Source organism: Lissotriton vulgaris, chromosome 1_1 (assembly GCF_964263255.1).
Source record: "Lissotriton vulgaris chromosome 1_1, aLisVul1.2, whole genome shotgun sequence".
NCBI classification, from domain to species: Eukaryota; Metazoa; Chordata; class Amphibia; order Caudata; family Salamandridae; genus Lissotriton; species Lissotriton vulgaris.
The window spans coordinates 1,244,292,460-1,244,308,082 of NC_141685.1; the positions used below are offsets into that span (position 1 = coordinate 1,244,292,460).

General features: G+C 47.5%; 1 protein-coding gene across 1 annotated transcript in view; it reads left to right on the forward strand.

Moving 5' to 3' along the window:
* Nucleotides 1-15,623, forward strand: part of UHMK1 (U2AF homology motif kinase 1) — a 229,876-nt gene that overhangs the window by 58,226 nt on the left and 156,027 nt on the right. Inside the window, exon 3 of the mRNA XM_086964500.1 lies at nucleotides 3,593-3,784. Within this exon, the coding sequence (XP_086820626.1) occupies nucleotides 3,593-3,784 (192 nt within the window). The remainder of the gene's footprint in view (nucleotides 1-3,592; nucleotides 3,785-15,623) is intronic.

Below are 15,623 nucleotides of genomic sequence, written 5' to 3' on the forward strand. Positions count from 1 at the left end.
TGCGCCCTATGCTTTGCAGGTCCTGCTTAAGGATTTCGAGAAACTGTTTGACTGTCTTCAAGATCATGGGGACGCTACTCCTGTGTTGGCTCAAATGGAGGTCTTGGCACAATTCCTCTCGGATGTCACTTTTGATTCCTTGTGGGCTTTTTCCTCGGCTGCTGGGGTGGCGGTGGCTGGAAGGCGGTCTCTGTGGACAAAACCTTGGCGTCTTGAGGCTGCACAGAAGGCCTTGGTCCATAAACTGCCTTTTGAGGGTCCCTGTCTTTTTGGGGATGCTTTGAATACGATGGTGCAGCACTCTGCGGAGGAAAACAAGTTGTTAAAGCCTTTTCAGCCTGCTCCTAAGAAAAGGTCTTTCTTCCAGAAGCAGGGGTTTCAAGGGGTTTTGTCATCTCAGCCCTTTCGTGGCCGGGGGGCCGCGTTCCAATCTAAATCCTGACTTCCGCAACAGCAGCAGCAGCAACAGTTTCCTTCTGGTGCAGGACAGAAGTGACTATGCCGCTGTGGGGGCTCATCTGTTTGTTTCTGGACCGTTGGTCCGCTCTGATTTCCGACCAGTGGGTCTTGTCTGTCATCAGGTGGGGTTACCAGATTCCCATCCGGGGCCCTCCCCCTCTGGATTGTTTTCTGGTTAGCCCATTGTTAAGAGACCCTGTGCGGCGATCTGCCATGTTGTCCGGCGTCGCCATGTTGTTACGGAAAGGGGCTGTGGTGCCGTTTCCAGGGGAGGAAGTGGGCCTGGGGTTCTATTCCCATCTGTTTCTGGTTCCAAATCCCAACGGTTCCTTCCGCCCCATATTGAATCTCCGTTCCCTGAACAAATTGGTGTGGTTAGATCATTTTCGGATCGTCACGTTACAGTCCGTCAATCCCCTCATCCAGGAGGGCAAATTTTTTTATTTTTTTATTTTTTTTTTAAATGTATTTTTTATTTTTTTATTTTTTGTGTGTGTTCCCTCTGACTTAGAGGACACTCATTTTCACGTTCCGGTCCATACTGCTGGCCAGCGGTTCCTGAGGTTTGCTGTCCAGGGGAGGCATTTCCAGTTTCAGGTTCTGCCGTTCGGCCTCTCCACTGCTCCCAGGACTTTTACCAAGGTATTGGCTCCTGCTGTTGGAGTTTTGCAACATCAGGGTTTCTCTGTGTTTCCCTATATTGATGATTGTTTGTTTGGTCTCTGCTTCCTCTTTTCCTCAGGCTCTTCTGGCGGTGGATGCTACGTTGTCCCTGTTCCAGGAGCTGGGGTTCAATGTGAATCTGGCCAAGTCTCATCTAGATCCTGTTCAGAGACTTCAGTTTATCGGGGGTCTGTTCGACACCTCTTTGGGGACGGTGTTTCTCCCTCGTGTTCGGATCCTTTCCCTGCAGACTCTGCTGCAGTATCTGTTGAGTCGTCCCTCTGCACCGACTCGTGTTTGGTTGCAGGTCCAGGATTTGATGGCTGCGACTACTGCTGTCGTTCCTTGGGCTCGCCTCCAACTCAAGCCCTTGGTGACTCATCTATTGGCTCGGTGGGACCCTTCCCGGGCGGATTACGAGGCTCTGGTTCCTCTCTCTCCTGTTATGGATCGGGACTTGGACTGGTGGCTTTGCACTTCCAATCTGGAGAAGGGGGTGCCGTTTTGTCTTCCTCCTCCCCTTTTGTTATAGACTGATGCCAGTCTTTGGGGTTAGGGGGCCGCTTTGGGGTACTTGGAAGCCAAGGGTCCATGGTCTGGGGGGCGGGGGGGGGGGGGGGGGGCGACTGTGCCCGTTCCTCAAACTGGCGGGAGTTGCCGGCCATCTGGGAGGGGCGGTGCAGTTCTTTCAGTTTCATCTCCCCGGGACGAATCTGTTGGTTCGTACCAACACCTGGTGGCTTGTTGTTACCTGAGCCATCAGGGGGGGGCCAGGTGCGCACCTCTGAACATGTTGGCCTCCATGATTTGTGCTTGGGCGGAATTTCATCTGTTGGCCTTGAGGGCGGTGTACATTCCGGGACAGTTGAATTTTCATGCGGATGCTCTGACCCGCAACCTTCCATCTTCTGTTCTGTACCATCTCTCCTCCTCTGTTCCAGTCCCTTTGCCTTCAGTTCGGGATTCCATGGATTGATCTTTTTGCGCCTCCTCTCAACTCTCTCCTTCCTCGGTTTTGTTCAGAGGTACTGTGTCCTCAGGCTTGGGCGGTGGATGCTCTTTCGATTCCCTGGCCTTCGCGTCTTCTGTATGCATTCCCTCCCATTCCCCTCTTCCCGAGGGTGCTGCAGAAGATTTGAGGGGAAAAGGTTTCGGTCCTGTTGATTGCTCCTTTCTGTCCTCCCCGCCTTTGGTTTCCTCTTCTGTTGCGGCTCGTGGAGGGTAGTTTGTCTGGCTTCCTTTGTGTCTGTCTCGTCTTCAGTTTCCGCTCCTGTCTCTGCCTTGTTTTCGTCGTTTGCAACTGATGGTTTGGCTCTTGAGCAGTTGACATTGGAGTCTTTAGGCTGTTCGTCTGTGGTGGCTCATGACATCCAGTTGTCTCGCCGCCCTTCAACCCTTAAGTGATATGATCGTCATTGGGGTTGTTTTGTTTCTTGGTGTTCTCATGGGGTGGATCCTGTACTGGGGGTCCCTACTTCTGTGTTGGACTTTCTCCGATATGGTTTTTTGAAAGGCCTGTCTATTCAATGTCTGTTCAGGCAAAGGACAGTCGTTCACTCTAGTTGTTTTCGTGCAGATATCTATACTCGTGGTGCACTTGGAAAGTTCCCTGGCTGGCTTAGACATATCTTATTTATTACATAACTAATACTAAATATTATTAAACCGTATATTGGCCAAATTAGACTTACTTAAAGACGCAGTGGCACCAGGCAACCTGACTCCAGACAAAGGTTCCTAAGATGTATGGGAAGGACACCCTGACTCAAATTGTAGAACTGCCTTGGCAGAAGTGTTCTACAAATACTAAGAAACATATATTTCAGACACTTTATTATTATACATAAACCATTCCATTGATTTACACCAAGCCAGCCATTTACAATATCTTGGTATTAGCTATAGCTTCACGATAAGTGTAGTATTCATCTATCGGTCTCTGTGCATTGTTAGTGATCGAAACTTCCCTAAGACGTTGGATGTAAACAGCAACTTTTCTGAATTTCTATTCATTGTACAACCCCCTCCGACCAATCTGCTTTAGCTCTAATTTGTTAGTTATGTAACCCTGCCTACCCTCCCAAAGCAAATTACTACCTATAGTTGCTTCTCACTTCATGCACAACTTCATTACATCCCAAATTATATCTCCCACCCCAGATTCATTGTAGTATTCCATGCTGTGTGCCTAATTTTTCGTGTATAAAGTGCTCGAAAGGCATGCCAGAAACTGTGTGGTTATGCCTTGATGTGCAAAAGGAGCAGAGTATTTATGCTCATTAAACAAGACCATGTTAGAGCTCACTTGAGTGTTCTTCTACTGTGAGCCCTTCACCTTCTATTTGGGCTTGAATTTGTGTGTTACCATACTAGATGTCTTATTGTGTGGTCTGGCAGAACCGTTAGTGCAAAAAAATCCCAGTAAACAAAATAAATAGCCTTGTTATTAATTTTGATCATCTTCTCTCAGGATGTTAAGTACATTCAGACAGAAGGGTATCGCGCACCCGAGGCCGAGCTTCAGAACCTTCTTGCCCAGGCTGGACTACACAGTGACTTGGAGTGCACATCTGCTGTGGACCTATGGAGTCTGGGAATTATTTTACTCGAAATGTACTCTGGAACCAAATTGAAACATGCTGTTCGCTCTCCACAATGGAAGGCAAGTGGTTATGGTTGTTAGTTTCCCATTTCAAATAATAATGATAACTTATATAATTTTCATTTTGTACTGTACTTATCTTGGCATTTTGAGGCACTTTCTTGAAAGAAGTATTTGTTTATTTTGTAAATTGTGGAGCAGTCCTGTTTCTATTTTGGTATATTTTGTCCATGTGGTTGAGGATACAGTTGTGATTTTGGACATAATTTGCCCGTTCCACTAAATGCCATGTGTCTAAAAAGCAGAAGTTTCAACAGATTACATCTATGAACAATCTCATTCATTCCCCTTCTTGAACTACTAGACTCATATATCTTTACTTAAAATTATGCACAGTGAGTGTGATCTTGTGGTCAGTTCCCATATGCTGCCTTTGATGGACGAAGAACCCAGTAAATATACCTTAATAGCTTTGTTCCCTTCCTGTGGCTGGACCTTCCCGGAAGCCGGCGATTGCAGAAACTTACTTAAGTTGCGTGTTGAAGTTTCAGTTTTCTACCTGTGGTCTGACCACGCGCTGAACGGATAACCTTTTGTCGTTGTTCTTAGCAGTCTGTTATCTGGGTATCTAACATTCGATCATGTGACCATTTTCAAATCCTATCTAGGTGTCCTGTTGGTGGCCAGGAAACCATTAACTTTCCTGTTACAAAAACAAATTGTTTGTGCCAGAATGAATGTTTTATTTCAGTTTTAATGTGAATCTGTTCAGAACTACTTTAGCTGTTTATCAAAAATGGACCAGACTTTAAATGGTTAATCATTTGCTCAACTATCCCATTTATGTTGGAAAACCAGCTGGTAAACTTTGATTTGTGGACTTTCTTTTTTAATTGATTGACTGAGAATACTTTTGTGCCTACTGCCATCGTGTGGTTTGAGAACCAAATCTCAAAAGCATGGTATGTGCTCTCAATCTTCAAGAAAAGCAATCAAAAAATGTTGTCTGTGTGGCTTTTAAAAAAAAAAAAAAAAAAAAAGTTTAGTCTGGTTCTTAGTTCTAGAACCGTAGCTGGTAATGTCTTAGGAAGTCCAAAATATTTCACGAATTGTGGCTAGAAGGCAACACTGATCTCATTCAGATACAGGTCTGCAACTGTTACAGTGATCATGATCACTTGCGGTTCATGGCCCTAGATAAGTTACCCAACCAGAGCCTTCCCTTTCACTACCCAGAGTCCCATTAAATGGATCATTTGCTGTTAACCAGCTACTGGACACAGATGGAACTTCTTAAAGAAACACCTCTATACAGATTTAGAAAAATCTCAAACTTACATTCAAAGGGAACTTATGCTTGACTATTAATTGTAATTTCTAATTTCAGTGGTTTTAAGTTATCTGCATCAACTGCAATCATAACCCACCCATGGGCAAACTGAAGCAGAAAGCGGCCTGTATTTGAGGATTTGAGTTATTTTAGGGTGGTGGTTTCTCTAACCATAGATGGCCAATTTTGGTGATTTTCAGGTTTATATCTAAACTTGTGTCTTCTTTGGCACACAGTTTAAAAAAAAAAGATTTATATAGATCATTTTAGGTCCAGCCTAGGCAGCGCATGCACTCTCGATATGCTGTATTCAATTTGTGGACTTATAGCCCGCCACCTGCTTCTATCAGTGTCCTTTAACCCCTTCGATGCCCATGACGAGCTCAGCTCGTCATGAGGTACACCTCTCGTGTGCTCATGACGAGCTGAGCTCGTCAGGGATTCAGTAAATATCAGCACAGGAAGGGGATCAGCTTAGTACCCAAGGTGTTAAAAAAATGTTACTTAGAATTGGATGATGGTTCCTGCTTGTCTCACCTTTTTTCTGAATTGTTGACTCCCATTTGTTGCTATTGTATGTTCTGTCTTTGGAACTTTTTTTATTCACACTGAACACTTCCGACTTGGCGCAACACCTGGGTCACGGCCACTGCGCTTCAGTGTACTCAAGCCCTGCACTCAAGTGTTTGTTGTGGCACATGCACACTTCGCGTTATGTTTTTAATTTACACATGCTTATGCTTATGCTTTTTGGAGCAATTCCGACTTAGCGCGGCACCCAAGTTATGGCCACTGCGCTTGTGTGGTGGCATTCGTTGAGGTTCGGCGCCTGTTCCTGCTCCACGCACCTGTCCCTCCGCTACTTGTCTCCTACATCAGTAGCAATGTAGTAAAAATATCTCTTTTGTTTCCTTGTTTAACATTATAGGCTCCTCAATAGCTGGAGGACGGGGGAAGATGGAAAAGATAGTAGATACCGTGGGAGTAAAGCATAACCCTGATATGACGACTTATCAGAAACCTATGGAGAGGTTATTTTGCTTTTTTATTTATTTTAAACATTTTATTGCATACTGTACTCTTACCCACCACTTTGTGCCTTCAACCCTGGGGCCGGCAGCGTTTTTTCATGGTTACGTTACACAGCTGTTAAGCCAACAACCCATGGGGCAGGCTGCGGTCAATAATCAAGGAATAAAAGACTTCAGATATGCAGAAAGAAATTCAAATGAAAACTACACACAGTAACAAAACCCATGCAGCCTACGTCTCCCCGCAGTGTCCTTTGCACTTAAAAGCATTGAATTGTTGCCTATGTATCAAGAAGTACCATAAGAAACTGCGTTTGTTGATTCTAATATTTTTCGCTAGACCCACATTCCCTGACTTCACATGATATTGAATAAAGAGAAGAAACTACCAATAACTATCACAGCACTGCCCTCCAATAGGTCTCCCTCTGATGTACGTTGCCTAGGGTGGTTTAACGAGTGTCCGCCTGCGCAGCTTCTTCTGCGCGAGTGTGTGTCGCTGTACCAGTGTCCGAGGTTTTGGAGACCAAAAACGCTGTGGAGAGTCCCCAAAAGTTCTTGGGTCTACTCCTGGGAGGGAGCAATTCGCTGAAATTTCAGTTTGCGTGCTACAATATAGCATGTCCTGCGACCACTGTTATGGTGGGTAAGGGACCCTTCAACCAGCACATTGCAACCTGCCGCTTCGCTATCAAAAGACCCATATCCACTAACCTGTGCACTGATTTTGGGCAATGGTTTGGTATATCCCAGAAGGGCCAGGCTCGCGTCTGGGGTCAATTCCATGTCTACAATTTTCCCCAACTCCGGAAAAATAGATTTCCAATATGTATACACCCCCGGGCACTGCCACACCAAATGGATAAAGTCTGCAGGTTGTGCTCTGCATCTGTCACAGGCCGACGTCTCTTGTAACCCATACCTATGTTATCGCTCTAGTGTGTAGTACGCTCTATTGATCTACTTAAAGTGGATCAGCCTGTGTCTACTGTGCAAGGTCGGTGTTAATGCAACAATAAGTCCACATGTCATCATCTATGTGTCGCTGCAGATCTCGTTGCCAGGCTAGTCGAGCTTTAGTCTACTGGTTAAATCTATGTGACATACCCAATTTATATAGGCTAGTGACAATTTTACGGGGCGACTTGGCCTTTATTATGCAAGTGAGTTCCGGCATTTCAGGGGGTTCTAGTAGGTCATCTCATAAGGTATCTCGCAAAATTCTCTGCACTCTATAAAATTGGAACCGAGCCAACCAGCGTGCCCACTCAAGTGGCATGTCCGGCGAATAAAGTAGAGCCCCAGCCTGCATTTGCAGTATAGTGTGCCAAGCGTGCCTGGTGGAATCAGGCAAGTCCAAAATCCCCGTTGTACGATCGACCGGCTTGAATATTATGGCTGGTAGGGGGAGAGGCTCAGCAAAAAGTGTTTCCATACGTAAAAACCGAATCTCAGGCGCTCCATGTATCCAGTGATAAGCTCGGGCAGCCTGCGCTGCTCTATAATACAAGTTTAAGTCTGGCGCACCCAGAACCCCCAAGTGATATGGCAAGGTAAGCGTCCGCCAATGCACCCTCGCCTGTTTGCCCGCCCAGGCCAATTTGATTAGCAACGGGTTAACTCTCTGAAAAAAGGATAGGAGCAAAACAATTGGTATGCTCATGAAGAGGAACAGAAAACGAGGTAGGATCACTATCTACATGATTAAGATTCTACCAAGTAAGGACAGTGGCAGTCTAATCCAAGTTTCTACATCATCCTCCAGTCTACTGACCGCTGTGCCATAGTTTTCTCTGAACACAATCTCCGAATCAGTGTGCAGACGGATACCAAGATATCGTATTGCGTCAGTAGTCCACTGTAGTGGGTAATCCGGTTCAAAGGGCCGTGTGGCTGGGGTGATTGAAAAGATAATGGATTTGGGCCAGTTAACACTTAGGCCAGACAGAGCACCAAAGTGCACCACCTCCCGGAGAACTGAGGAAAGATTGTCTTCCGGCTCTCGCACATATAGTGTGTCACCAGCATACGTAGACACAATTATCTTCTAGTTGGGAAAGCAGACACTCTTATGACCATGATATTCTCTCAACGTGCAGGCCAGCGGTTCTGCCACTAGAGCATATAAAATAGGGGACAGCGGGTATCCCTGCCTTGTACCCCTGGACACCTTGAAAGGATCAGTCACTAACTCCCCTACTTTGATTTGCGCTGTGGGAGAATTATAAAGTACCCCAATCAATTGTAATAAGACTGTGCCCAGTCCCATCCTAGTTAGGACCTGTCGCATGAAGGGCCATTCGACAGAGTCAAATGCCTTCTCCATATCCAGGAACACGGCAACAACCTTCAAGTCTGTATCGGTATGTTGGAAAGTGCCGAACACCGGTCGTAGGTTGTACGTGAGATTCCTATCCGGGATAAACCCTGCCTGCTCTGGGGCCACCAAGACTGATGCCAGTGGCGCAAGCCGGTTAGCTAGTAACTTAGCAAACAACTTGGTGTCCACGTTGAGCAGGGAGAGCGGGCGATAGGACCCGCACTTATCAAGGGGCTTGCCTGGTTTTGGAATGGCAACAATGACCGCCTCCCTCATTGACGGCGGCAGCGAGCCCGATACCTGTCGTCAAAAATCTCAAATAGGTACAGAAGCAGCAGATCGGGTAAACTTTTATAAAAACCCACTGTGGGGCTGTCTGCCCCCCGTAGCGCTTTTGGCTTTCATACCAGACAGTGCCAGCACTATTTCATCTTTTTCTATGGGTCGCATAAGAAGCTCCCTGTGTGTGTTAGTAAGAAAGGATAAGTCAATATATTCTAAAAGTATTTCTTCCTCTGAGCCAGTCGACTGCGACGAGTACAATTCCGCATAGAATTGTTTGAACCTACCTGCTAGTCTACCTCATCAGTAAGTGTTTCACCCTCTGCAGCCTTAATTTTGGTGACCAGTATTTTACCACGCTTCTCCTTCAGTATCTGAGCTTAGACCGAGCCTGGCCTATCCCCTTCCCCATATACACGCGCTATGGCGTATTTGCCAAGATGTTTGACTTTGCTGCCTCTCGATAGTCCTCCAGTAAGGTTTTTTAGGTTTATTGCCTCATCGGCGGTTGCCTGCAGTCGTTGTTCTAGGGCGCCTAGTTGCTGCTCAAGATGATCTAATCTTTGCCGAAAAAAGCACAAAACACCTGAGTGCTTAGCCATAGCCATCTCCCTCCCTACCCCGGAAGTGTACCTTAAATCCCTCCCAGACGACCTGGAAGCTGTCCACAGAACCCATGTTGGTGTCAAAGAAAGTTTCTAAAGCTTCTGCCAAGTCTTCCTTGAAGGCTGGGTCCAGCAGTGAGTAAGGCTCAAACCACCAAGTGAACGGCGGAACTGACTTCCTTGGAACATCAAGTACGAGTAATATAGGCGAATGATCTGACAATGTGCGAGGAAGCACCAAGCAATCCCAAATATGCCCCATGAGTGACGTAGAGATCAACCAGTAATCAATAAGAGTGTGCAAATTATGGTATGCAGAGTAGTGCATGCACCCTCCTTTATCCGGACATCTAACCCGCCACACATCAGAGATCCCCCCCCCCCCCCGATCTATCCAGTTCCAGGTTCCCGACCAGATTAAAATCTCCTCCACAAAGGAAGCAGGACTCCGAATACTTAGAAGTAGTGCAAGCAAGGGAGTCCTCAAATTCCGGGCTATCATAGATAGGTCCATAGACATAAACTACTATGATATCCATTCCTTTCCCCCGGCCCCTGGAGATCACAAATCGACCTTTCCTGTCTGTTTCTAATTGTACCGTTGTGATGGCCGGCTTGAGGTTAACCCATGTTAGCACCCCCCTACATGTGTGGTGAATCATGAAACTGCAACGTTATTCAGCAGCCCTCTGCTGCGCAAAAATGCACTATTCAATGGTAAATGCGTCTCCTGTATCAGAGCTATGTCTATATTCTGTCTATTGAGGTAGTTCAACACCTTACGTAGCTTACGGTAATCATTAAGTCCCTGCACATTCCATGAAATTTTACATAAGGAACATGGGGTCCCTAGCGAATGTGTTGCACCGCCATCCACCGCCATGTGTATTTTAGCTCATTATCCTTTCAGACCTAAGCAACAAAGTGACATTGTACACTATGAAAACGCATGGACATAAGGCTGTAAACAACTGCAACATCCAAACTGTCCCCCATACTAACCACACCCACCCACAACAGACCACCCCCAACTCGGCCGTGACTCATCCCCCACTGCCCAAACATGACCCAACCCTCACCACCCCCAAAAAATACAAATCTCTTCCCACTTATGTGATGCACTTGTGGGCGGATGTTGCTTGTCTTACTATGAAGAACAAGCAGGGCTCAAATTCCACTCGACCACTCTCATAGTCGAGCTAAATTTAACAAGGTCGAGCTGTTTTTAGGTCCTACTCGCCCTTCTTTTGTCCTCTGTCTGTGAAAACGGAGCAAATGTGACAAGATAAGAAGATTTAAAGGCATTTGTATTGCTCACAAAGTTAATGAGCAATAAAGATGCCTTTAAATCTTATCTTGTCACATTTGCTCCGCTTTCACAGACGGAGGTCTAGTAGGTTGCAGTTAGGTCGAGGATATTTTTTAAGGTACTAGTCCTGCAGGACGAGTACAATTTTTTTTTTTTTTTTTTTTTTTTAAATTTTTTTCTTAGATTCTTCGAGCCCTGACAAGGATAACGCAGCATCATGCAGCCCGCCCCCGTGCACCGGCAGACTAGGTGTACATTCCCACATACTCAACTTTATGTTATAACTCTTACGTTACCTAATTTAAGAAAATGTCCCTGAATGCCCAGTGCAAGCCATTCCCAGGAGCTAAAGTAACCCTTGCGGCAGCTCTTCCATAAATGTAAAAAACCCTGCTCCAGCCGCCTCTGCCAGTCCGCCACTTCCGAGAGTGATAGCCCCTTCAATGGCACCCGGTGACCTAGATCCCCCCCGCCCCCCTTCCCCCACATGCCCATGCATTCTGCTAAGGCCAGATATCCACAGCCCATATTCTGAATCTTACTGTTCGGACACAACACCTCCCCCGTCTCTTTCACTGCTGCAAGATAACCATACTTATCGTCCAGCAGCCATTGTTCTCAGTCAGTCTTGCTCCTCTAGTGAGCCCCCAGCTGCTTCATCAAGCAGCTGCAAATCTGGGGTATGACATCGCTCTTTATACCATTCTTTCATTGTCTTCTGCAAAGCCTTGGGTTCAGTAAAGATATGAGATTTGCCTCTGTTGACTCTGAGCCTCGCCAGATATAAAATGGCATAATCAATGCCCATGTCTCGCAACTGTTTTTTCTTAGGGACAAACTGGCGCATCCAATAACAAGGGGAGCTCAGAGGGAAAAACGGGTACCACAGGGAAAGTCCTCCACTCAATGCAATTCAAACACAAAATCCCTGTACCCGGGACTTTAGTTAGCAATCATCTAACAGGCATGGGAACATCCCATACTGGAATCCTCTATCGTAAAATTAAGGATTTACCCCCTCTCACTTCTATGGTTGGGTGTATATTCTCGAATGCACTACTGTCCATGCCAAACCACTGTTTGTGACTACTAATAGGAAGTTCCAGTGTGTATTCAACTCGACACAACCTATGATGTCTGCCCTACTGGGACAATACATCCATCCACACAAAGACAGTCAAAAAAAACGAAAAAATGTGTGGTGGAGAGGAAGGCACCTCACGGGCGAACACCCTCGGGGAAATTGGCAGATGTTACCAATGCTTTACCCCTTTCTCATCATTGGTTGCCATTCCTTTTCCAGAAGGCAATGGTGTCACAACACAAAACAGTGTGAAACAAAAAATGTGAGACAAAAGGTGCTGAACACGGAGCTCAGAGCATAGCTCCCTAACGTGACAAACAATACAGAGTGAAAGTAAAATCAGCAGTCACACCAACCATACCATTTTATTACTGAATAAGGTATGCACTGCTGAGTTAAAAAGGCTGGTTGCTTATTGTCGCATACCACTACCTGTAACCAACATGTTTCACTGCCCAATCAATTTTATGGCAGATTCATCAGGGTTAACACTCTGTCACTGCACCAGCGTAGGACAGCTTTAAGTCAGGAAACCTCAACCAGCCATGCCCACTCCTACCAGCCGGTCAGGCAATTCTCCACTCTACTGTCGATTGCGGTATTAATCGCACAAATGTCGTAACGGGACCTTAAATCATCCCAGGAACGCCCACAAACTGGCGCATGCCTCATGTAATCGAAGTGTAAAGTCAGGCAACAACGATATATCTCCGAGCATTCATAGTTCAGTGACCCCCTTTTCCCTGGACAGCCTCAGGGCAGTGTCTCTGTCCCGATAATTAAGTAGTTTCGCAATGATCGGACGTGGTGGTGCCCTCGGGGGCGGACGCGGCCCGCGGAGCAATGGGCTCTCTCCACCACGAACATGGCCGATAAGACTCCCTCTCCGAGAAATCTGCTTAACAATTTCTCTATGGAAGGAGCCTAGCGACGAACGAAGATGGTCGCATAAGCTCTCGGCTCCGTCGACCTCCTCCTGCTGCTTGAATATCCTGCTACGAATCCTGCTTTTTCGCCTCGCCCCCGTGTGGGTGACCCGTTGCTGATACTGGTGGTGTGATCCTGGGAAACTTACGACCCGGATTGCCGGAGTTACATCGAGTGGAAGTTCTTGGCCTAACGCTGACCGAGTGCCGGGACCTCGAGTACTGACCCTGCCGGGTTGCAGTGCAACAACGGCGGCCGGGGGACCCAGACACGGTCCGGTCGATAGAAGTGGAGAGCAACCTGCCCCTGAACTGGCTGCGAGCCTGCGGTTCTAACCGCATTGAGGAGGTGTAATGATCCTGTGAGTGGCTAGGTGGCCGGGGGTCCCTTTCTCGGCGTTCCCTTCCCGCCGGGGTGGGGCCCCCGTCCGAGTGGCCCTATCGCTGCTGCACTGTGTGCCTCCTGCCCCCGCCTGCCCTCATCGCACCTCGGTCCCTGGGAGATTCGGGTGACCCGAATGGCGCACTGATGTCTGGAGTCGATCAGTTTGCGGCGGTGCGGGGTGAAGAAGAGCCATCATTGCGAACCGTGATGGCCGCCATTCAGGGTCTGTGCTCCTACATGGTTGCTCTTTCGCATAAGTCGATCGCGGATGCCACCGAAACTGCCCGATCGCATAATGACTCTGATCAGCCCCTAAGCGAGCCGTTTCCCCGACTTTGATCCCGGAATCTACGACTCGAGGCCCATCTAGTGTCTAAGCATGGATAGCAATGTCTGTACCGCAGTGTGCGGCTGAATCCGCCGCCATGGTGTATCGCCTGCCCACGATGAATAGTCCGCCTGTGGTCGTGTTCACAAGCTCGTCCCCCAATTACTTTATTCAAACTGTGACCCGACGGAAACAGCGAACTTCTATCGATCGTGTGAGCTGTGCAGTGTGGTGGAGTATGGGACGGTCGGGATCTGGTCTTACCGTGGCGGGTGTCATGGCGGCTGAGGATTGTGGTGGACTGTGGATATCCGTTGGACTCGCCGCACAGATTCGTGGACTGGCTGGACTTTTGTTTTATCCTGCGAGTAGGCGGATGCTGTGTGCGGAACTCATGGTGAACACTCGTAGAGGTCAAGGGTGAGACTGGTGTTCGACTCGGATGCTATGGGTTTGTGAGGGACCCGGGATCCGCCATTTTCTTGTATTGGGGGCGGGGCGGTGTAAGATGTCTTTCCTGGGTTCTACCGAATCTACTTTGCTTTGTTGCTTATTGTTTAATGACCAGGACTGTACGTCGCAGGAGGGGGGGCAGTGTGACCGGGATTGTGTGATTCTCCTCCTCCCTTAACTTTTCTTTTCTTTCTTTTTCTGTGTTTCCTTCCTTTATAAATCTCTTTACTACTATATTTCGGGTTTTTGGTCGCTGGGCGATAGGCACGCTGCTAGGGGGGTAGGCCGTAGCCACCTGCGGGGTGCAGGGTGGGGGGTAGGGGTGGGGTATTTTTGTTTTTCCGTTCTCTGTTTCTATGGCCTTTTTCTCTTTTTTAGTTTGACTGGACTTTCCTTTTTCTTTTCTCCCTGGGTGGGGGGGTCAGTGTGTCTGGTTACTGTTTGGACTTTTTAGGCGGTGCTGGGACTGTGGCTGCTCAGCCTCTCCTGTCATTGGATTCATCGGGTGGGGCGTTAGTCGGGAGTCTTCAGAAATGTATGCTTGCTTATATTGTTCGCCTCAAAATGTGGGTGTCTCTGCAGTTGGACGTGCTTTCCTGCCCACCCGGTGATTGTATCTGCTTTAGATCCCGTAGCCGGCCCCCTCCTGTTTTCTTTTCTCTCTTCTTTTCGTTAACATATGGAACTGTATTACGTATTTACGGTGTATATCCTGTTTTAATTTAAAAATTGACCTCTCTTATCCTGAGCAGCTCTCCTGGGTGTGCCGAAACAGTTTGATGCTCTAATTTTGCTGCCATGCCTCCGGGATGTTTGGCTGAATAGCTGTGTGCACCCTTTTCTAAATAAAGGTCTTCCAAAAATTAAAAAAAAAAACCACACAATTTCTCTATGAATTGCTCCATGTTGCCGGTCGGGGTGGACTCTGGCAGACAGGTAATTCTGAGGTTACACCGACGCGAGTCAGCTTCCAAATCCTCTGTTTTATCTTGAAGCAGCCGCAGGACCTTCCGCAATTGCTTGTGTTCCGAGTCCAATGTGGTATGCACCTCTTCGACCTCTGTTAATCTTGGTTCCGACATATCTAGACGCTCAGCATGTTTGTCTAACCGCTCCACCATTCTGTCCATACGGTAGGAGAGGGCGTCCATCTTGGTACCCAGTGATGCGATGCCGCTTTGTAGGCTTTTTTCCATGGCAACTAGCATCCCCTGAATGCCCGAACTAGGCTTATCAGACATGGGGGCAGTCTGGGGTCTATCAACCCCATCCGAGGCAGCGTCATGAGCTTTCACACGCTTCTGTCTAAATGAGAGCTTGGGCTGGGCCCTGTCAACTCTGCCCATGTTGTGGTTAGCGTGTCACACCACACAGGTCTCACCAGAACTCCATCCTAGGAATGAAGTACTCCAGATATCAACCAGGACTCAATGGCGCCCCAATAGTACCAGGGCTCAATGTTGTCACCACCATACATGGGGTGTTGTCCTGTTTCACTGTGTACACTACTGCTATTGGGCCCTTACTATGGAGCACAGGATGGCCCCCCCCCCCAAGCAAAGGTAATCAGTAATAGGCAGCTAGATCAGGCCACCGACTGTGTCCAGTAGTGTTCCTCTCCCCTCGAAGACTACTTCACCGCAGTTCAGTGCCCCATACGGCTTCCGGCGTATCAACAAGACGCCACTTCCAGAAAACGTGTGCAGTAGCAGTAAAATAGCAGAGCCACAGTATTCCCCAATGAAGGTCACACTTCCTCTGCTGAGATGCTACTAAAACTATTACTTAGGCATTTCCTGTCCTATCTGAAACTTCTCTACACGGATTTAACTGCCACGGTTAGGGT